Consider the following 24,374-nt stretch of genomic DNA (forward strand, 5'->3'; position numbering starts at 1 on the left):
ATGGAGGATGAGCTTCTTAAGTTTGAAAAGAACCAAGTGTGGACGTTGGTTCCAAGGCCAAGTGGAAAAAAAGTGACCGGCACCAAGTGGATATTCCGGAACAAGTTGGGAGAAGATGGTAGCATTGCAAGGAATAAGGCAAGGCTGGTGGCACAAGGATTTGACCAAGAAGAAGGAATCGACTTTGATGAATCCTTTGCCCCTGTTGCACGAATGGAAGCCATAAGACTTCTCTTAGCTTATGCTGCATTTTGTGGTTTTAAATTATACCAAATGGATGTGAAATGTGCATTTTTGAATGGAGTGATAGATAGAGAAGTGTATGTGGAGCAGCCTCCTGGTTTTGAAAATAAAGAGCACTTTGATCATGTTTTCAAACTATCTAAAGCTCTCTATGGTTTAAGACAAGCTCCTAGAGCTTGGTATGAGAGACTTAGCTCTTTTCTTTTGAAAAATGGTTTTCAAAGAGGCACCACTGACACAACTCTATTCATCAAGAACTCTAATGATTCTTTTATTCTAGTCCAAATATATGTTGATGACATTATTTTTGGATCAGCAAATGAATCCCTTTGTTCTGAATTTGGAAAACTCATGACAAGCGAATTTGACATGAGTATGATGGGTGAACTTAATTTCTTCCTTGGGCTGCAAATTAAACAAACTGAAAAAGGTATTTTCATTCATCAAGAGAAGTATGCCAAGGAATTAGTTAAGAAATTTGGTATGAAAAATGTCAAACCCATGGGAACTCCCATGCATCCTAATTCTAAATTAGATAAGGGAGAAACTGAGAAAGATGTTGATGAGACTAGGTATAGAGGAATGATTGGCTCTCTTATATACTTAACTTCCTCTAGACCCGATATTGTGCAAAGCGTTGGATTGTGTTCTAGGTTCCAATCCAAACCAAAAGAGTCACATCTTTCTGCAGTTAAAAGGATCATTAGATATGTTCATGGCACATCCAATTTTGGTCTTTGGTATCCTAAGATTGATGATTTTTCTGCAGTTGGTTATTGTGATGCAGATTTTGCTGGTGATAGAGTTGATAGAAGGAGCACTTCTGGTTTATGTTGCTTCCTTGGGAAGTCCTTAAATGTATGGTCAAGTAAGAAGCAACCAACAGTGGCCCTTTCCACTGCAGAGGCTGAGTATATAGCTGCTTCTTCTTGTTGTTCTCAGCTTTTATGGTTAAAAACACAGCTTGCTGATTACAAATTAAAGGCTGAAAATATTCCCCTGCTGTGTGATAATATGAGTGCCATTAATATTTCTAAAAATTCAGTTTTACACTCTAGGACTAAACATATTGAAGTGAAATTTCACTCAATAAGAGAACATGTCCAAAAGGGGGATATTAGTATTCAATTTGTTAAATCAGAGGAGCAATTAGCAGATATTTTTACAAAACCATTAGCTGAGGACAGATTCTGCATACTTAGGACTTGTTTAGGAATTTTGAGTTATGATTCCTTGTTTGAAAAATGCTAATGTATTTGCTGGAGCTTTTTGTCTCATAAACAGGTATGAGACAATTCTGGGCAGGTGATGAACGTTTCCCTCATGTCAACGTGTTCTGGGCTTGCTTCAAGTGAAAAATTGATCTGGACCAACCTCAATTCGGATCTGGGTTGTCCTATATGTTTCATTAAATCTAAATCACCTCAAGGCCCTAACATGAATGTTACAATCTTGTTTGTTATTTTTTTGATGACTTGTGTGTTTCATAAAAGGTTTTCAATAAATGTTTTGTGGCCCAAATAGTTTTCAAGAGGATTTAATTTTGGCCCAAAAAGGTGTTTCAGGTTAATATTGTTGTTTTTAAAAATTTTAAAATTAATGTTTAAAATCAAATAAAATCTTTCTTGAATGAGGTCATGTCTTTTCAAGTCTTTTCAAATGGTGATGCAGTTGCATGGTTTAGGAAACTTGCTTTTGGGTACGGTTACCAACACTCCCTCTCTTCCCTCCATAACTCCTTCTCCATCACTTCGGTTTTCACCACTACCCTCACTGCTCTCTCTTCTTCTTAAATTGAAACTAACCAAATGAGGAAGAAAACCATTGCAAAAAGGGCTCCTCGAGAGAAGGTTTTCAAGCTACCCACAAAGCCATCCACTCGCTCTCAAGACCACACCTTTACCCCTTCTCCTTCTCCTCCTACCTCTCCTCATCGCTGTGACCCCATGGCTCGGACCAAAAATACTCCAAGGTTTCCTGCCTCTGCCAAGCCGACGCCACCACCAAAGGCCACACCTTCCAAGCCTGGCTCCTCAAAACCAAGTTCAGCAAAGCCTGGCTCCTCCAAAGGCAAACGTCAGGCGACTGAGGAACCCATACCCGAACCAACACAACCAAAATCCAGGTCGGTTCCAATGCGATCTCAACGAGGTAACACTCAAGTCCCTCTCCAGAATGTTAAAGAACCAGACATTGGACCTTTTGATCACAAAGCTCACTTTTTGACTTCTCATTCGAACTATAACCCTTATAGATTCAAATCTGCCATGAACAATGATTTTTATGAGAAGGTTATCCAGTATCGTACCCTATGTCCCTCTTTTCTCGCTGATTTGCCATCTTTGAAAAGAAAAGGTTTTCCTTTTGTTGATAACTTGATTTTTCTGGACTGGAATCACCTTTTTGATATCAAAAAACCTGTTTATCCATTGTTGGTCAAAGAGTTTTATGCAAACATGACTTATCATGAGGGCACTGCTCATTCGTATGTCAAGAGCCGAGATATCGTTTTAAACAATGAGACCGTCAATGATGCTTTGAAGTATACTGATGTTGGGCCCTGTGCCTACACGTCAGTTAAGTGGGATGAAGGAGTTGGTGTCTCTTACAATGATGCCCTGGCTAGTATTTGTGAACATATCTCCTTGATAAATGGCATTACACCCACACACAAAGCCCTAGGATATGAACGTGCTCAGTTGCACCGCATGGTCAACCACATTATACTTCCTCAAAGTGGTTCATATCAAAGGGTTTCATACACTGACACTCTTGTTTTATATGCCATTCTCACCAAAACTGAAATTTCATTTGCATATTTGATGGTAAGATACATGTTTGATTCTGTTAGAAGTGAAAAGGACAAAGCTCTACCTTATGGCATGTTTCTAACTTGTATTTTTGAGTATTTTGGTGTTGACTTGACCAATGAGAAATATGAGAATAGACATTCATACCTAAAGGGGGGTGGTTCAGTGAAACAGAACAAAGGACCCACTCGATCTGAACGAGTCGTCCTAGATGATGAAGATGAGGATTTTGTCCCTGAGGATTCCACTGCTCCTTCCACTGAGGGTACTTCCATTTCCACTGGGAAGAAATCCACTCTGCTGAATGTGGTCAGGGATGTTGCTCAAGAGTTTGTCTCTCAATCGAACCACTTGATTGAATTGAGCAAAGAGAAAAGGAAGCTGGCTAGCAAGCATGAGAACTTCCTGAAGAAGTCAAGAGATAGGGTGGCTGTACTGATGACCTTCATTGATAACCTTTACAATGATGAAGATGCTGCCACTGATGTTGAAGAGGATGCTGTTTCGGAAGGGAATGGTTCTGATACCTAGGATTTGTCTCATAAAAACTGCTGCTGCTCTCTTTTTGTCTCATGATTTCTGCTTCTTTTGCTACTTTTGAACTATTTCTTTTTGGATGACTGTAATAACTCTTACTATTGATGCTCTTTAGACAGCTTAATTAGTACTTTGATCTGTGCTCTAACTCTTTTCTGCAGGATACAAGACTTTGTTTTTGTTGCTCTTATCCGCCCTTGATGACAAAAGGGGGAGTAAAATAGCAATAGGATAGGATGGATAGGATAGTAGATCCTAGTACTAGTACTTGTTACTTATTTTTGCTGCATTAATACTTGTTTCTCACATGCTGAATCTGTTTGCTGATGGTAATAGCTTGATGTTGGGCTGATTATGTGATGTTGCTCATTTGATATCCCTTGTACAAGATATATTGTACATAACTCTTTATTGTGCTTCCTTTAAGTACAATGTGAAACAGGGACAAAGAGGAAAGCATAGATTCAGGGGGAGCAACATAAAATCAAAGGGAGTTTTCTAAACCCAACTCAAACTTACTTCCTTTTGATTATTGCTTAAATCATGTTTGTCATCAAGGGGGAGATTGTTGAGTTAAGAAATTAACTAAATTAATTAGTGATGACAAACATTATTTTTGACAAAATAAATAATTAAAGTGGCTTAATTAACAAGTATATGTTGCTAATTATTTATTATATGTTGCAGGCCAAAATGTGAATTACAGCCCAAATGGAATGAGAAATAAAACAAGATTGATGGGCTGGTAAATCAAGCAAAGCCCAAAAGGAAGCAAGCTTAAGAAATTAAAACGGGCCAAGCAAATTACAATCCAAGCCCAATTTTGTTTCAGCAAACAATTCCCTCCATCTTGCTCCAACCAAAGCAACGTTCCTCTCCTCTCTAATCAAGTCAAATCAAGAGTTCAGAAAAGTAAGAAAGAGAAAGAGAGAAAAAGCTTCCTCCATAAGCCAATAACCAAAGAAGCAAGAGAGAGAGAGTTGAAGCTTGAAGCACAGAAGCTAAAACAGAAATCCCAAGCTAAATCAAGCTTAAGAAAGGTAATCCATCTCATCTTGCATGCATCAAATCTTCATCCCTTCTTCCCAACTCTCTGCACTACCCGAAAATGACTTTGAAGGGAAAGTTGTTTTCTGCCCCATTCTGCTGTGTATCTACAGACCTAATCAAAACTTGGGGACCAAGTTGCATCTCTATGGTTCAGATTTGGTTGACCATTGGAAAACAATTCCGGTTACTTCTTCATGGCTTTCGGTCAAGTTGGAAAAGTCAGAAGCAAAGGTTCCTCTTTGATGTTAAACAAAGAAAAAGTAAGCTTGTGGGTTGGTGAAGCTCAAGGCTCAAGGTGTTGACCTTGGATAAAGAACCAAGGAACATGCATGAAGATAAAAAGGAGCTTGCTGTTCTTTCAGAAGCAAGGAGAGAAAACCAGTGAATAGAGGTTATTGTTCTGAGAGAGCTCTTTGAAGAAGTTCAACTAACTGGACAGTGTAACCTAATCAAAGGTGCATTCCGCCAGTATGAAGAACTGAATCAGAGGCTTGCTAATCTGGTTTTTCGCATAGCACAGAGGCTGTTGATGAAGTCAATCTCCTTCATGTTTTACAGATTGTAATGTACTTTTCTATGTTTATCTTTCTGTAATTTCTTGTGAGAAAAGGCATTGTGAGAAAACTCAAGTAAAAGCCATGAGTGGAAAAAGGCTGAGTGAAACACTTGAGAGAAAAGCCTAAAGTTATTTTCAGATTTCTTTAAGTGTGTTTATGTCTTGTATCTTGTACCTGTGAGGTATCCCTTTCTTAGTTGGGTTAGCACTAAGAGGTATAGTTAGGTATTAGCATAGCCAATGTCAAGTTAGGTTAGAACTTGAGTGTGAAAGGATTGGGTCAATCCTGTGTTATTGGTGTATGTAATACTGTTAACTATAGTGAAATTCTTCCATAGTTGTGGAGGAGACTGGATGTAGGTTGCATAGCACAAGGCAACCGAACCAGGATACATGCTGGTGTTAGCTTTTCTCTTCTCTGCTGTGTTCTGTTTTCTGATATTCATGAGACAAAAATAAATTGTCTCATAAATTTCCGCTGCTAAGTTAAAACAGAATCAGAATTACAAATCTGTTTTAAAAGGGTAACAACAACAATTAAAAGGAAGGCATAGATTCAACCCCCCCTTCTCTAAGCCTACCACAACCTTCATCCTTTTCTTTGGTAATAATATGCTACGCTTAGAGGCTACATTGCATCACTATGATAGTATAGGATTTGATTTCTTCAAAGTTAGAAGTGTTTTTATTATTTTTATTTGGGCCTTTAGCCCATGATATCATTTTTCTTTTTTACAATTCTCATTAATCTTTTAGTTTCTCTCGTTCTAACTCAAAAAATTAGGACAAAAAAAGTTATTTTTTTATAATAGAATTTTTATTTTTCAACTAATTAACTATTTTTCTAATTGATTTTCTAGCGAAACCTATTAATCATTGTAGTTATTATTTTTATCTTTTTATAAGATTTTAAAAGCAAAAAAATATTAAAAATTAAAAATATAAATCAAATAAACTTTATATTGTTAATTTAAAATATTTTTTAATATATGAAAGTGTATAAAATTTATAAAAATTACCGGATAATTTACTAGTTCAAACATACGAACAATCCCAAAATGCAAAGTTTATACAATTTGATATATTAAGTTTTCGATTAAAAACATAGAATTTATTTATTTTTATTTTTATTTTTTTATTTTTTCTTTTAAGATCTTATACAAAAAATAAAAATGATAATTATAATAATTAATAAAATAGTATGCCTATTATCTACTATTTTTAATTAATCAATTAAATAGCATAACTATCATCGACTATTTTTAATTAATTATTGCAATTAGTATATATTCACTATTTATTTATTACTCATTTAAAATTATATATATAAAAAATCAATGATCAATTGAATTTGCATTGATAATATCATTTTTTATATGATTTTTTTGTATTATATTTTATATAAATTTGTTAAAAAAAGTGAAAAAATATTGTTATCTCTTATAAATAAATAAATTATTATTTTTTCCTTCTCAAACCAAACTTCACTTAATTTGCTGCAACTCAAAGCTATTTTAGCCGCTTGATATTTTCTGTTTGTAGCAGTTTTTTCTTCATTTTTTTTTATTATAAACCGCTATACGTATAAGAGCGATTTCTGTTCGACTGAAATGGTATATAATTAGCCAATGCGTGATTTACATAATTTAAAAAAATGCACGCATATAAAGAATGTCAATTATTATATTTACGTAATTTATTTTGAAAGTTTATTTAAATACATAAATTACCCTTGATAAACTATTTCATTCATTATTATTTAACAAAACAAGTAGAAAAAAATTAATGTTACTAATTTGCTATTATTTGCCATTCTTTTCTCCAAACATGAATATTTTGAGGGAGCATAGTGTAATTTGTAACAAGCACTTGCCAGCTAATTAACCAGCACCTATACTTCAGAATTAGGAGAAAGTATGGAACCAACTACAATTAAGTTCCTATAAAATTAATAATTAAAAGTTATTAAATAATTTAATAAATTTAATAAAATTATTATCTAATAATTTTTAATTATTAATTTTACATAAAATTATTTATATCTGAATTTTTAATTTATAAGAATAAATTGATTTGAATGAAATCCAAATCATAAATTAATTGTATAATTTTTATTTTCTAAGATAAGTGTCTTAATTTTAATATATTTGAAATCATAAAATAATTTGAATTTATAATTTTTAAATTTAAAATTATTATAAAAAGCAAAAACTTTTTAAATATATGGGTATTTTAAATATTTAAAATTTAATTGATAATATACAATTATTTATCCTTTTTTAAAGTAAATTACATAAATAAATAAAGTAGAATTTAAAATTACTCAATTATAATATTTGGATAATGATTATATTTTTTGAACTTGATAAAGAAATAAAAGATAAACAAAAAGATAAAGATTCAAACAAAATAAAAAAAGATAAATTAAAATTTAAATAAAAACAAAAAGGATATATTGAAATTGAGTACAAAGAGAATTATTTTATTCTCTACCCAATTTCTTGACACAACAAGAAAGGATTCCTCAACCTAACTTGTCAACGCCATAACTCCTCAATCTTCTATCCAATTCCTTCATGCAACAAGAGAGACTCTTTAACCTCAATTGTTTGCACAATGGTTTCATTACGAAACAAAAAAAAAATTTAAACCTCTAAATCATTCTATACTACGACTACCTTTGTTTATGAGATATTTATAATCTCTTATTATGTTAAAATATAAAAAAACTCTAAACTCACAATTATAAAGCCCAATCTAGTAATTAAATAATCAAAATAAAAATACATCAAATTAAATTAAAATATTCTAAAAATATAAATTAATATCTTTTAAATAATACTTAAATTCTTCATATTACGAATATTTAAAACATATATTAAAACTTATTTTAATTATATAAATTATTATAGAATATAAATATTTTAAAATTTATACATAAACTATTACAAATTATCGTAATTTATACTTATATTAAATTGTAAATAAATTGTTAGAGACTAAAAGAGTTTTTACATAAAATAAATAGCAAAATAAAAAACTACGTGTAAGGGAGTCGGGGATTCACATCCATGTAGCTTTGGAAACTGAACCATGGGCATAGATGATGATTTTTTTTTTTTTGATTAATAGATGATGTTATTTTCAACAACATAATACTATAAGTAATAGAAATAATAACCTTATTTTCTTCCTTCAATTTCTCATGATAATAATTAACATTCTTTTTTATGACAATCTTATATTGACGACCATATGAATATGTAGTCGACTTTAACTATATATTTTTGTTTGATTTATATTTTGAAAATATAATAAATAAATAAATATAATCTAATTATGAAAATAAAATAAAGTCAACCAATAAATTTTAATTTGAGAAAAAGAAATATAAAATAAAGTAAGATGTATAATAAGTTTAAAATAATTTTTCTTTTTATTCATTAAATTTTTTGTTACGAGATCAAATTTATTAAATTAAACTCAGTTTACATTGGGCAGTGTTTGTGATTCAATTTAATTATCTGACTTTAATTTGAATAAAAACTCAACTATATATTTTGAATAAAATTAATATCAGTTTTATTCGATTTTTTTTTAATTTTCTAATAAAATAAACAAATGTATATAAACTTGATAAGCCTATTTGATTTTTTATGTTGACTTTTATAAATATAAGACAAAATTTTATTATCTAATGTTTTTTTATAAGAGGTGAAATTAAAATAATTAATTTTTTTTATTTTTAATCTTTTGTCTTCCAAAAATAAAAATATTTAATTTTTGTAATTAGAATATATATAGTTGAGTTTATTAATGTTTTTTATTTTTATAATCAAATTAAACTGAATAAAAAAAATTAATGGATAAGAAAAATTGTTTTAACATCATTGTACATCATACTTTATTTTATATCTCTTTTTATCAAATTTGTTAGAAAATAAGAAAAAATAGTAAAAAAAAGGTTTGTATCTATTTAAATTGTGTAGAATGATACAATATAAAAAAGTATTTATAAGTATTAAGAAAATCGAAATAATAAAAATATAATATCCTATAATAAATATTCAAATATGCTAAATAATTCTAATAAAAACTTATTCATCCTAATATATTCTAACAAAATTAAAGTTTATTGATTGATTTTATTTTATTTTCATAATTAGATTATATTTATTTATTATATTTTTAAAATATAAATCCAACAAAAATATATAGTTAAAGTCAACTAAATATTCATATGCCCATCTATATAAGATTGTAATAAAAAAGGAGATTGATAATTATCATAAAAAATTGAAGGAAGAAAATAAGGTTATTATGACTATTACTATGTAGTGTTATGTTGTTGGAAATAATCATCAGTTATGCTTATAGTTCAGTTTCCAAAGCTACACGAAATGAAATAATAGATATGAATAAATTGAGATGTTTAGGTAGTGTTTAGAAGAGAGACAGAAATTGAAAGATTAAGATTTAGAAATTGAAACTGAGAGACAGAGATTGAAATAAGTCTCAGTGTTGTATTTGGTATAATGTAGGAGATAGATATTGAAATAAGAATGAAGTTCTAATTTAATTTATAAAAAAAATAAAGTTAAAATTAATTAATTGAAATGAGGATATTTTAAGTAAAAAATTTTATTAAAGTTTTAGTCTATATCTTAAAAAATTTTAGTATTCTGAGTCTCTACTTTTTAAGATACTCAAATACTAAAATTTTAGAAACAAAAACTGAAATTTTAGTATCAGTTTCTAATTTTTTATACCTCAAAACAAAAGCGGTTTACATCAAATAAGTTTAGAATAAAAATGTACCTATTATTCAAAAGTTGTAATCGAGTAATTTTTAGTTCTATTTTATTTATTTATGTAATTTGTCTAATTTTTTAATTTCTTTAATTAATAAAATATAATTACTAACATTTTCTAAATAATAATAATTTAACAACTTCAAAATAAGTAAATAACATAAAAAAATATGAAATAATAATAATAATAATCCTACGTACGGGTGTTTATCCAAATTAAACAAGTGCGCACAATCACAATTCTTCAAGGAACAAAAGAATTATAATTATAATTATATATAAATAGATAAATAGAAGATGAAAATAGATAATTCAAAATTCAAAAATCAAATCAAAATATATGATTTAAAAAAGATTTGATGATAACCGAATAATCGAAGATAGATATTTAATCAGTTGGATAAGCTTTATCTGCTAAGTAATTCAACTATAAAATAAGAGCTATTCTTCTTTAATGTTTACCTATTTTGATTGATTGCTTGTGTTAGCTAATACAATAATAGCAAGTGGTTTCATAAAGAAGGGGTCTTCTGAAAAAAAAAAATTAATGATATAAATCTCTATGGGGTATAAAAATTTTAAAATGTATACCTAAACTATCACAAATTATCGCAATTTATACTTATATTAAATTATAAATAAATCGCTAGAGAGTAGAGACTAAAAGAGTTTACATAAAATAAATAGAAAAATATAAAATGTACGTGGAAAGGATCCGAGTCGCGGATTCAAATCCATTATGTAGCTTTGGAAACTGAACCATAGGCATAGATGATGATTATTTTTAAAACGGAAAAAGTGAACCAAGTGAGTTTATGAGTCAGTTCTAATTAACTCTATTCATTAATAATTTGATAAATTGATTGTGAGCTGATGAATCAAATTTAAACTTAAAATTGAACTCATAAATTAAATGAATCAAATTTAAATTTAAATTAGTTCAGCTCATTATTAATTCATAAACTGATTCCATTATATATATGTTAATACATATATTTTTTATATATATATAATTTATATTTTTAATATTATATATATACATATAAAATAATAGTATATAATTTTGGTGAAAACTCATGTGCAGTCGACTTCACGTGAAGTTGATATTTGAGAGCCGTCAGATGATTTGACTGATTTGACTAAATTTTCATCTAACAGCTCTCAGATATAAACTTCACGTGAAGTCGACTTCACCTGAGTTTTCACCATATAATTGTATATATATTAGTGTTCTTATTTAAAATTTTATAATTATTTTTTATATAATTTTGATGTATGATATAAATAAAAAATTTATAATTAATAGATATACAATAATAAATTATATTTTTTAGTATAAATTATAATTTATTAATATAAAATTATAGATTATGTTCATGATTTAAGTTAGTTCGTGAGATCGAACCGGTTCATGAATTTTAGATGAGTCAAGTTTAAACTTAAAAAATAAACTCAATTGTTAATGAGCCAAGCTCAATTTTCATAAATCGAACCTGAATTTGGTCTAACTCGATCCAACTCAATTCACTTTCGGCCTTATTTCCAACAGCATAATACTACAAGTAATAGTAATAATAACCTTGTTTTCTTCCTTCAATTTCTCATGATAATAATCAACATTCTTTTTTATGACAATCTTATGTTGACGACCATACGAATATTATTTAGTCGACTTTAACTATATATATTTGTTGGATTTATATTTTGAAAATATAATAAATAAATATAATCTAATTACAAAAATAAAATAAAGTCAACAATAAACTTTAATTTGAGAAAAAGAGGTATAAAATAAAATAGGATATATAATAATGTTAAAACAATTTTTCCTTTTATTCATTAAACTTTTGGCGAATTCTATTCAACCCTCTTTAAAATAATATGTAAGTTATCCTTCATGAGGTGTCATATTTTAATTGGTCATTATCTTAACCATAGTTAAGTTATTTTGTAATTTATTATTTAAGATGGGTAATGATATCATTTCTTAAAATATCAAAACTCCACAGTCCTGTTAATCGAAGCACCTTTCCACTCCTCCATTTTTTCTTCATCACGTAGCTACGGTCATTTCAAGCATTGCCATAAGAAGCTCCGACGTGGTCGCGATCTACTGTCCTCTCACGCAATCTCTCTTTCCTTCCGTGCATCATCTCCCTTAACGACGTCGTTAAATTCCCATCGGCCATAACTTCGCCGTCCTTTCAGCATCGACGTCATAGCTATCTGTCCTCTCACTCACTCTTCATGCCGTGGATCACTCTTTACCAACACAATTAATAGTTAGTTAATTAGTTTGGTTATTAAATTTTTTTTATTAAAAAATATCTTTATTTAATTATATGATGGAACATATGATATGTAAAATATAATATAATAAAATAAATCTACTCAGACTACTTAAATGTATAATTAAAATCATAAACATACAAATATAATAATAAAATTTATACTCTAAATAAGTAAACCTATTTTTATCATACATAAATTATTTAAAAAATGAATATATTATTAAAATTAATAACACAAATTTAAAATGAGAAAATCCAATTTTTTTATCGTATTTTTTATAGTATTTTTATTTTTTTAATGTTTAATTTATTAGTACTTTATTATTTAATTAATAATTAAACAAATTATTTTGATGAGAAATTATTTTTTGTATTATTTTAGAAAAGAGACCAATATAACAATCTAAAAAATAATTTAAAAATGATATTTTAAATAAAAAATATTTAATATCAAATTTTTTAAATATAAAAATAAATTATATAAATATTTAAGAGATAAATATAAAATATATATCTAAAATAAATAAAACACACAAAATGGGAGTACTATTGAGAATAGAGAATTATTTTTGTTTGTTTTATTTATTTTAGGCATATTTATTTCTTAAATATCTATCCAATTTATTTTTTTATTTAAAAATTTTAATATTAACTATTTTTTATTTAAAATATCATTTTTACATTATTTTTTAAACTGTTATATTGGTCTATTCTTTAAGATAATACAAAAATAATTTCTCATAAAAATAATTGGTTTAATCATTAATTAAATAATAAAGTACGAATAAATTAAAAATTAAAAGAATAAAAATTCTATAAAAAAAGACTTATAAAAAGTTGGATTTTATCCTTTTAAATTTGTGTTATTAATTTTAACAATTTATTTATTTTTTTAAATAATTTATGTATGATAAAAGATATATTTGCTTGTTTAGAGTACGAATTTTATTATTATATTTATATATTCCTGATTTTAATTATACTTTAAGTACTCTGAATAAATTTATTTTATTATATTATATTTTACATATGAATATATGTTCCATCGTGTAATTAAATAAAGATATATTTTTTTAATGAAAAAATTTAATAATTAGACTAACTATTACTTATGTTGGTAAGGAGTGATCTACGGCAGAAGAGGCATCGAGTGAGGACAGGAGATAGCAACAAGTTGACGTTGGCTATATTGAGAAGGACGACAACATTACTAATTATGGAAATTCAACGACGTCGTCGTTTAAGAGATGATGCATTGAAAAGAGAGATTGTGTGAGAAGATAGTAGATGACGAACTTCGGCGTTTTTTGTTATGACGGACATGGCGATGCTTAGAAGGATCGAAGCTACGTGATGAAGAAAGAATGGAAGAGTGAAAAAGTGTTTCAATTAACGGTAGTGAGGTTTTGATATTTTAAGAAATTATATCATTACTCATCTAATAATAAATTATAAAATAACCCAACTATGGTTAAGATAATGACCAATTAGAATGTAACACATCATGAAGGATAACTTACACGTTATTTTAAAGAGGGTTCAGTAGAATTCACCAATATATATATATATATATAAAGAAAGATGACCTAACGATGATTTTATATGGTAAAGCAATTACTTAAAGTGAAGAGGAACTAAGATTTGAACAATCCAATTTTAAATTATAACGAAATCTTATTATAAATTGTCCCCTCAATGTCACAATGTAATGATATGTCAATATAAAACTAGACACCATTTAATTGTATTGAAGCAACGAGTTAGGAAAATGATAAATTAAACAAGAGACTACTTAATACCTTAGGCTAAACATAAAGCCTTCACTAAAAAACAAGCATAAGCATGGCAATACGATTACTACAGACTATACAGTCTACAACAGTTAATGCTGGAAGGACCATATGTTTAGTTGGTTTTTCAATTTTGAAAATGACATTTAGAATGTCTTCCTTATTGTATACAGAACCAGAAATATCGGTACAATCTTGCCATAATGCCATATATGATGAGTGTCCATTGCTCCAAATGATGGAAGTATGGAACTGTATTAGGGATATTATAGGTAGAAACGATGTTTTAAACTTTAAACACATGTAGATGGTTTAAGCACAGATATGAACTAGAGTACTAGACCTATGACTTGATTTTTTCGCAAATGTGAAATCTTGAATTTGAGCACTTTTAAGTCTTAATAAAAAATAAATTTATTTAAAATGAAAGTAACGTGATTAAGAATAATTTACTTAGATAAAATTAAAAAAAATATGCATGTATTGTACATTTATAATCTTAACACACAAAAAACATATCATGGATCTGCAATCCACCCAACAAAAAGTAGAATGTCATAAAACCACAAACAGCAACTTAGCCAGAATGTCATAAAGTTTGAAGTAACCTCATGCATAGTCATATGATAATCAAAAAGTAGAAGCCACCAAAGACAAAAATTCAGATGATAAAGAATCTCTTTACATAAGAAATAGAGCAACTTCCTTGATTATTACATAACCGGAGGCCTTTAGAAGAAGGGAGCTCTGGCAGGGGTTACCTTTCTCTTATTTACCCGCTTGCTGGTTCCAGCTTTCTCCCTTTGATCATCTTTAAGCGAAATGAAGGGAGGAACTGAATGAACAGATTTCTTTAAAACAGCTTGGACCTGAGATTTCAGATTACTCATTGAATGCAACGAGTCATCACAGTCTTCACCAAAGGTCCAAGGTTCTTATCTACCACAGATCTCTTCATTTCAGTGAACCGACCACGATTAGAACCAAAAGCCATTGACTGATCCTGAAGATCACATTCCCCACCTTGATCACAAATTGGGCAATCTAGTGGATGGTTCATCAATAAAAACTCCATCACTCCTTCTCTAGCTTTCTTTGCAACAGGTGTGTCGGTCTTAATTTTCATTCCTACAGATCAATATCTCATTAGCTTAAATCTTTAACAAGAATCAGATCAATAAAAGGTTAAAAACCCCATCCAAACAAAATCCAAGCATTGTATTCATTTAGTGTGTTCGGCTTAATGCGAATGATAACTTATAATTTCTCTATTATAGAAACACAATACAGGGAAATCAGTGTGCAAAGAGAGAAAGGGAGAACTAGTGAGAAATCTGCAAAATTAACAATTGACACGGATAATTACTAAACACAGAAACAACGGTTTGAAAGTTTGTTCTTTTTAAAAAAAATATAAAATAAAAAAAAGCACCAAAGATAACTGGATTAAAGCTAAATGATATTTCATTACCATCCTCTACAAATTACATCATGTCAACAAGGCAACAACGTAACCCGATCAAACTTCATAATATGTTCAAGGAAGCACAAATTTGGACATAAACTGTTAATAACAAAGTTTTGTACATGCCAGTGGAAATCAATTAAAGAAAAAAGAAATCATCATAATGTGCCGAATCCCTCTAATCATGAACATGATCAAATTCCAACATGTCATAACCGTATCCGGCAATCACAATACAAGAGGGACACCAAAATGAAATCCTATGCATATAATCAACAAAAGGACGAACTACAACAGCTAATCGTTCAAAAAGAAAAAGAAGAAGAATAAGAAGCCGACCAGGAAGAGCAGGCATGGCGCAAGAAGCAACAGGCTTGGGAGACTTCCCGACCTCGACAAGACACATGCGGCAGTTACCGACAATGGAGAGGCGGCTGTGGTAACAGAAGCGGGGAATGTCGACTCCGGCAACCTCGCAGGCCTGAAGGACAGTCATGCCCTTGGGGATTTTCACCGGGTACCCATCCACGAACACCTCGATGGCGTCCTCCGGGTTAGGGAAGTGTACCCTAGCGCCGGCAACGGGGAACCGGGGCGGAAGATCCGGGGGACGGGCCTGGGCCTGGGCAGCTCGGGCTTTTGGAGCTCGGGCTTGGAGACAATGGTGCGGATGAAGATGTTCCTAGGGTTTTGAGAATTGAGTAGCCTTGAGGTGGGTCTCATGGCCTTTGAAGATAACAAGCCCAGCCCCATTTTTCTTCCGATTCCTTCTTCTTCTTCTTCTTCTTCTTCCTCTCTCTCTCTCTCTCTCTATCTATGAGATTGTGTTACGGCGATCCCGTGGGATTTGAGGGGTGCTGTCGGATCGTTGCAGGAATCTGAATCTCCGATTGATCTTTGGGTCTATTGATTTGAGTGGGGAGAGTGTTGGTGTGTGTGGAGTTGAAGGGGAAGAAGAGAAATTATGGTGGGTTGCTCCGGTTTATTATTCGGGTTGATACGGTCTGTATACGAATGGTGTTGGTGAATGAAATGATGAATGTAGAATGTTGTTCAAATGGGCCTCTCAATTTCATGCTGCTTACGCTTATAGTTTCCTCTCCACATTTTTTGGGAGCATTGCCCATTCGTTCAGTCACCGACCTATGCTTGTGATTGTGAGCAGTGAGTGACTACGCCAGTGTTTTTTTTTGGATGTGGCCCAATGGCAGCTAGGCTGATCTGCCCAAAGACCCGAAACCGCCCTACCCGGACAATAAACCGGATCTCACTCAAGCTTCTCTCCAGGCACTAGGAGGAGGTCTTCACTCTTCATCAATGCGAATTCAATTGATCATTGATTTTTTTATATAATTTTAAATGAGTAATAAATAAATAGTGAATATATACTAATTGCAATAATTAATTGAAAATGATAGATGATAATTATACTATTTAATTGATTAATTAAAAATAATAGATAATAGACATACTATTTAGCCAATTAATTATAGTTCGAATGGCATAATCTCCACATACTCAATTAACAGGTTCGAGTCTCCTATCTTTAATAAAAAAAAAAAAAGACATACTATTTAATTAATCATTATTTTCATTTTTTTGTATAAGATCTTAAAGAATATTTATGCAATCCTAAACTTGAGAATCTGGAGCAGCAATTTTGTTCTTTTGAGCAGAGGACTTGACGAATTTGTTCCAATATGGATGATTCTCCCACACAAGAGAAATTTCTTCAATGGGAACACCCTTTGTCTCTGGCAAGAGCTTGTAGATAAAGATACTCATAACAATCACAAAGAATGCAAAGAAGATGAAGAGCCCGAACTTCATATGGCACAACATCGCAGTGAAAACTTGGGCAATGGCAAAGGTGAAGATCATATTAACTGAAACGTTGACGCTCTGAGCCGCCGATCGAACTTCAAGCGGGAATATTTCACTGGGTACCAACCATCCTAGTGGACCCCACGACCATGCAAATCCCGCCACGTAGATACATATGAATACCACAACAGTTAAGGCAAACCACTTGGGAAGAACTCCAGGGTTTCCATCTGTTCCAAATTTGCTACCTATTGCAGCTGCGATCACAAGCTATACATACACACATACACAACAAATTAAACTTATATATATACCAACAATAATATTAATAATGAAATTTTTATTTTAGTTGATGAATCACATGTAACTAATATACCTGACAGATAAACATTTGAGCACCACCTTCGAGAAAAAGCTTTCGTCTGCCAACCTTGTCAACGGTAAAGATGGAAACAAGGGTGGCAAGGGCGTTACAACCTCCGGTAATCATGGCAGACATAAGGGAAGCAGTTCCACCAAAGCCAATAGTTTTGAACAAAACAGGAGCATAGAATGTGATGACATTCATGCCAGTGAGTTGTTGGAAGAAGGGAATGGCTATGGCCATGGTGAGGTGAGGCCTGTACTCACTTTTGAGCAAAGAAGACCAAGGATGCTTGACCTGTTTGGAGGCTTCACTGGCAGCAACAAGATCCTTAAACTCCTCGTCAACATCATTGGTTCCACGAATCTTGATTAGTTCCTCCTTGGCCTTCTCAGCTTGTCCACGCTCGATCAACGAGTTTGGTGAGTCAGGAAGAAACATTGCACCGATGATGATCATTATTGCAGGGACTCCTGCCAAACCTAAGCTATAGCGCCACCCTTCGCCGTTCTCCATCTTGGCAAAAAGGTAGTTCAGAATATTGGCAACAAAAATGCCAATGGTGATTGCCAATTGAAACAACATGTTAAGTGCTCCTCTGTATTTGTATGGAGCAACCTCGGATACGTAGATCGGCACAGACTATCAACGAATAAAAACATGTAATGATTATTATGAATTAGCAAGAAACATCATACAGATAATTATTATTATTATTAGTAGTACCTGATTGGCGCATCCGATTCCAAAACCTAGCAACATGCGGCCAACAATAAGCATCCAAACTTGCTGGGCGAAGCCGTTCAAAGCTGCACCGGCGAGAAAGAGAACACCGCCAGAGATCATGGTGAGGCGCCTACCGAAGGCTCGAGTGACCTTGGATGCAAAGATTGAGGCCACAAGAGCAGCCAAATAGAGAGAGGAAGTGAAGAGTGTGAGCACTTGGCTATCAAATTTACAATATTGGTTATCAGTGGGCTTAATGTTGTGCTCCTTTGCGTACACATCAGGGAAGAATTTCTTCAAAAAAGGATCCATGGAGGTGACTCCACCTGAAATGCCTAAGTCATATCCAAAGATAAGACCTCCAAATGCAGCGGTGACACATGTTATGAAGACTCTGAAAGTGAGTTTTCCGGGATAGTTCTTTTCGGAAGACCCCTTCTCTATGAAACCACCTGCCATTATCGTATTAGCCAACACAAGCAATCAGTTAAAACAGATGAACACTAAACAAGAATAGCTCTTATTTATAGTTGAATTACTTAGCGGATGAAGTTTATCTAACCGATTAATTATCTTTGTAGCTGAATTACTTTGCGGATGAAGCTTATCCAAGTGTTTAAAATTTAAATTTAAATATCTATCTTCGGTTATTCAGTTAGCATCAAATCTTTTTCAAAATCATATATTTTGATTTTTGAATTTTAAATAATCTATTTTCATCTCTTATTTATCTTTTTATATATAAGGTGAAAACTCAGGTACAGTGGATCTGAGTTTTCATCTATATATAATTATAATTATAATTCTTTTGTTGTTTGAGGAAGTGTGATTGTGCGCACCTGTTTAAAAAAAATTTGTAATATATGTAGCTGGTTCTCTCTCATCTTGGCGCAGTAGGTTTGGGGCTACAATCTTGATTCGAGCACGAACAGCACCAACTGAATCATAGGGCAAATCGATTCCAGACACCTCAGACAGAGCCCGAATTATCTTCCAATCATCCCTGGAGTCACCACTGTTGGAACTGCAGGCAGAGTTTGTTGAGTGCATCCTTCAGTATTTTCATAGGTTCCTTCCTTCTCACTGAATGCTGCAGCTGGCAAAATGATGTTGGCACGATAAACACTCTTGTCACCATGGTGACCTTGATAAACAACAAAAGAATCAGCTGGGATCTTGTCCAAGTTTATATCATCGGCACCCATCAAATATACAAATTTTGCAGACTCGAGACTTTTTTCAGATTGAGGCACAAGTCCAAGGTCAAGTGCAGCAGCCTGGGCAGCATGAAGAAGTAATACATTAAGGCCGTTCCAATCAGGTCTGACAACCTTCCTTTGTTTTGCAATGGTTTCAATAGCTGCAAAAATTGCATCCTGGTCCTTTCTCTCGAAGATTCCAGCACCAACAATGATAACAGGGTTTTTGGCATTTGATATAGTCTTGGAGAATGGGTGGTGGCCCTCAGCAATTTCAAGTAGTGTTTGGGGGCCAGACGGCCAGTACCAAGATGTTGGTGGTCATAGTTGAAATCAGTAGCAGGACCGATGTACCCAACCTTGGCTTGAGTTGCTCTGACAGTCGTGCGTATTCTGGCATTAACCATAGCAGCTTCCACCCTTGGCTGCAAATTTGATATTAAACACACAAGATAGTATTAGATAACCAAATACAAAAAAATAATGCACCCAAGAAAGCACAATGTGTAAATAGTAGATGAACTCAGCAAAAATATAGAATACTTCACAAAAATTCTTTGTTGTTGATAGTCTTGTATTCTCTAAACCTACCCATGCCTATAAACCCCAAAATAACAGTTATAGAATCAAGTGCATGGACACGGTAACTACTAAAAAGAAATGGAATTTGAATAAAACAAGAACCATTTGATCATCAGCATAGTTAGAAAGACGTACATAAGGAATATTTAGAAATGACTCACTAAAATCAGAGACTAGTGATATACCTGGGTACCAACCAACAGAAAGACATCTGCATTCTCAAGACCAGCAATGCTAGTATTCATAATATATCCCGATCTCAAATCTGCACTAGTATTTTCACCAATGCCTTCACACCACACATTATTTGATCCCATCTTATTTACAAAATCTTTTAGTGCAATCATGGACTCAGCATCGGAAAGTTTGCCAGCTATTCCAACAATTTCTTCTGGTTCAACTTTGTGGGCAACCTCAGCTACCACAGCAAGGGCATCGGCCCAGCTGACAGACTTAAAACGTCCATCAGGACCACGAATCATAGGTTCATTTAACCTCTGCCTCTTCAAACCATCATAACAAAAGCGGGTCTTGTCTGAAATCCATTCTTCATTTATGTCCTGCAAAGGGAATGCAGAATAAACTATATCGGCAAACTATAAATATAAAAATGAACCTTCTAGACAGAAGAAAAAAGGTGCTACAGTAACAATGACAAAGAAGCATGGAACTATGAAAAAATACGTTGAACAACAAAAATTTTGCAGGCCAAAGTTTGTGGGGTCCAATATAAGGCATGCAGGGAGTCTAGGTAAAGCACCTTAATCTCCCATCCCCTCCCCTTCCTCCCCCCCCCCCCCCCACAGGATCCTGTTGAGTGAAAAACTAATGGGGGAATGCAACCCCACCAAAAATACGTTAACATGTTAAAACCTTACAGTCCCTCCAATATCTCACCCACAAGAGGATCAAGTGCTCCTTAAACATCTGCAGACTAACAACAGCTTAGTGTATCAACAGAGTGATGATTTTTGTTTACAGAAACAAATAAATTTAAGTGCCACAAAAATAATTGGAGCCTTAGCAACCACAAGAAAGAACCACAAACAGTTAAGTAAAATATTTTCATCAGATCAAACCTCATTTAGACGAGGGAGAATACGCATGACTTCAGGTCCTCTGCTGTCAATTCGAATATTGGATCCAACGGCATCAGTAACATCAATGCTTTCTGTTCCCTTCAATTCCTAATTTCGGGCTTTAAAAGCAAAAGGTTTCGACGTGAGTGCTCCAACAGGACAGATATCTATCACGTTTCCAGAAAGTTCACTTGTCATAAGTTTCTCAACATATGTCCCAGTCTCCTCTCCACTGCCACGACCTAACATGCCAAGATCCTGAATCCCAGCAACCTCTGTTGCAAACCTAACACACCTGTTTTGGGGGGGGGGGGGGGGGGAAGGAATTTCACAAGAGCCTTTTAGCAAACCACATAACATTGCTTTACACAACATTTAGCATTCAAGTGAGTAAGTGAAAACATAAAATGGAAGGTAATTTTTACTTCATGTAAATTAGTTTAAGACAACTTAAAAGAAGCCAAAGCCAGCCCAAACAGGAACAAAATGAAAATCAGATTAACATATCTCCAAGGAAGGCAATTTTCACTCCATGTAAATTAGTTTAATACATAATCTTTTTCAAAATCTTCCATAATGTGGTATCGACCACTGACTCATTTTAGAATAAGGGGATGCTTAATTCTTTTTAAAGATTATTCCACAAATAAACATGATATAAACCATTAAAGTGGAAGTTACTTATCTAGAACAATATAATCATAGCTTGTATAACATAATGCATTCCTGACTTCCACTACACAGAACCTTTATTTATTTATTTTGATACAAAAAGAAATAGCACCTTTATATCCAAAATTCACACAATTAGATTTGCAAAATATTTACCTTGTACATTGAATGCAATGAGTCATCACGGTCTTCACCAAAGGTCCAAGGTTCTTATCTACCACAGATCTCTTCATTTCAGTGAACCGACCACGATCAGAACCAAAAGCCATTGACTGATCCTGAAGATCACATTCCCCACCTTGATCACAAATTGGGCAATCTAGTGGATGGTTCATCAATAAAAACTCCATCACTCCTTCTCTAGCTTTCTTTGCAACAGGAGTGTCGGTCTTAATTTTCATTCCTACAGATCAATATCTCATTAGCTTAAATCTTTAACAAGAATCAGATCAATAAAAGGTTAAAAACCCCATCCAAACAAAATCCAAGCATTGTATTCATTTAGTGTGTTCGGCTTAATGCGAATGATAACTTATAATTTCTCTATTATAGAAACACAATACAGGGAAATCAGTGTGCAAAGAGAGAAAGGGAGAACTAGTGAGAAATCTGCAAAATTAACAATTGACACGGATAATTACTAAACACAGAAACAACGGTTTGAAAGTTTGTTCTTTTTAAAAAAAATATAAAATAAAAAAAGCACCAAAGATAACTGGATTAAAGCTAAATGATATTTCATTACCATCCTCTACAAACTACATCATGTCAACAAGGCAACAACGTAACCCGATCAAACTTCATAATATGTTCAAGGAAGCACAAATTTGGACATAAACTGTTAATAACAAAGTTTTGTACATGCCAGTGGAAATCAATTAAAGAGAAAAGAAATCATCATAATGTGCCGAATCCCTCTAATCATGAACATGATCAAATTCCAACATGTCATAACCGTATCCGGCAATCACAATACAAGAGGGACACCAAAATGAAATCCTATGCATATAATCAACAAAAGGACGAACTACAACAGCTAATCGTTCAAAAAGAAAAAGAAGAAGAATAAGAAGCCGACCAGGAAGAGCAGGCATGGCGCAAGAAGCAACAGGCTTGGGAGACTTCCCGACCTCGACAAGACACATGCGGCAGTTACCGACAATGGAGAGGCGGCTGTGGTAACAGAAGCGGGGAATGTCGACGCCGGCAACCTCACAGGCCTGAAGGACAGTCATGCCCTTGGGGATTTTCACCGGGTACCCATCCACGAACACCTCGATGGCGTCCTCCGGGTTAGGGAAGTGTACCCTAGCGCCGGCAACGGGGGTCCGGGGCGGAAGATCCGGGGGACGGGCCTGGGCCTGGGCAGCTCGGGCTTGGAGACAATGGTGCGGATGAAGATGTTCCTAGGGTTTTGAGAATTGGGTAGCCTTGAGGTGGGTCTCATGGCCTTTGAAGCTAACAAGCCCAGCCCCATTTTTCTTCCGATTCCTTCTTCTTCTTCTTCTTCTTCTTCTTCTTCTTCTCTCTCTCTCTCTCTCTCTCTCTCTCTCTCTCTCTCTCTATTAGATTGTGTTACGGCGTTCCCGTGGGATTTGAGGGGTGCTGTCGGATCGTTGCAGGAATCTGAATCTCCGATTGATCTTTGGGTCTATTGATTTGAGTGGGGAGAGTGTTGGTGTGTGTGGAGTTGAAGGGGAAGAAGAGAAATTATGGTGGGATGCTCCGGTTTATTATTCGGGTTGATCCGGTCTGTATACGAATTGTGTTGGTGAATGAATGATGAATGTGGAATGTTGTTCAAATGGGCCTCTCAATTTCATGCTGCTTACGCTTATAGTTTCCTTTCCACATTTTTTGGGGGCATTGCCCATTCGTTTAGTCACCAACCAATGCTTGTAATTGTGAGCAGTGAGTGACTACGCCAGTTTTTTTTTTTTTTTGGATGTGGCCCAATGGCAGCTAGGCTGATCTGCCCAAAGACCCGAAACCGCCCTACCCGGACAATAAACCGGATCTCACTCAAGCTTCTCTCCAGGCACCAGGAGGAGGTCTTCACTCTTCATCTTCTAGCCACCACTCCGTCGTTGAGGGCCTGTCTCATCTTTTCAATTGCCTCAAAATACATGAGATTTCGTTTTGGGCACAAGCCCAATTGTTGTGAAATAAAAAGCCTAGTCACCACAGACATAGAGGTTATCTCTTGGTCTTCATCCTCTTCGAAAAAAAAATATAATAAAAAAGGTAAAGTATCATTTTTGTGGTTGAAGTTTGATAAAAGTTTTAAAAATATTCCTACATTTTATTTTGTTTCAATTTTATTCCAAAAGTTTTCAATTTGTATCAAATATGTCCATAACGGCTAATTTTTCAAA

General features: G+C 33.0%; 2 protein-coding genes and 1 pseudogene across 2 annotated transcripts; all 3 read right to left on the bottom strand.

Annotated features, from left to right (window-relative positions):
- Positions 1-14,604: 14,604 nt before the first annotated feature.
- On the bottom strand, positions 14,605-16,872 carry LOC112733736 (NADH dehydrogenase [ubiquinone] iron-sulfur protein 1, mitochondrial). The gene is made up of 2 exons (XM_025782784.3): positions 15,893-16,872; positions 14,605-15,216 (listed from the first exon to the last, which is right to left on the bottom strand). Exons 1-2 carry the CDS (start codon positions 16,047-16,049, stop codon positions 14,975-14,977), a joined length of 399 nt encoding a protein of 132 aa, XP_025638569.1. The 5' UTR covers positions 16,050-16,872; the 3' UTR covers positions 14,605-14,974.
- Positions 16,873-16,970: 98 nt separating this feature from the next.
- LOC112733735 (sugar carrier protein C-like) lies at positions 16,971-18,926 on the bottom strand. Its single transcript, XM_025782782.2, has 3 exons — positions 18,468-18,926; positions 17,754-18,383; positions 16,971-17,647 (listed from the first exon to the last, which is right to left on the bottom strand). Exons 1-3 carry the CDS (start codon positions 18,924-18,926, stop codon positions 17,186-17,188), a joined length of 1,551 nt encoding a protein of 516 aa, XP_025638567.1. The 3' UTR covers positions 16,971-17,185.
- A 384-nt stretch (positions 18,927-19,310) lies between these two features.
- On the bottom strand, positions 19,311-23,476 carry LOC112733733 (NADH dehydrogenase [ubiquinone] iron-sulfur protein 1, mitochondrial-like; annotated as a pseudogene).
- Between the last annotated feature and the right edge of the window lie 898 nt (positions 23,477-24,374).

Source organism: Arachis hypogaea, chromosome 13 (genome assembly GCF_003086295.3).
Source record: "Arachis hypogaea cultivar Tifrunner chromosome 13, arahy.Tifrunner.gnm2.J5K5, whole genome shotgun sequence".
Lineage (NCBI taxonomy): Eukaryota > Viridiplantae > Streptophyta > Magnoliopsida > Fabales > Fabaceae > Arachis > Arachis hypogaea.

Coding starts and splice junctions, on each gene's coding strand:
- LOC112733735 (XM_025782782.2), bottom strand. CDS start 18,926: ATGGCAGGTGGTTTCATAGAGAAGGGGTCTTCCGAAAAGAACTATCCC. Junction 18,384..18,467: donor GAATCGGATGCGCCAATCAG/GTACTACTAATA, acceptor ATTCGTTGATAG/TCTGTGCCGATCTACGTATC. Junction 17,648..17,753: donor CTCAAATGTTTATCTGTCAG/GTATATTAGTTA, acceptor GTGTATGTATAG/CTTGTGATCGCAGCTGCAAT.
- LOC112733736 (XM_025782784.3), bottom strand. CDS start 16,049: ATGACTGTCCTTCAGGCCTGCGAGGTTGCCGGAGTCGACATTCCCCGC. Junction 15,217..15,892: donor CGCCATGCCTGCTCTTCCTG/GTCGGCTTCTTA, acceptor ATTGATCTGTAG/GAATGAAAATTAAGACCGAC.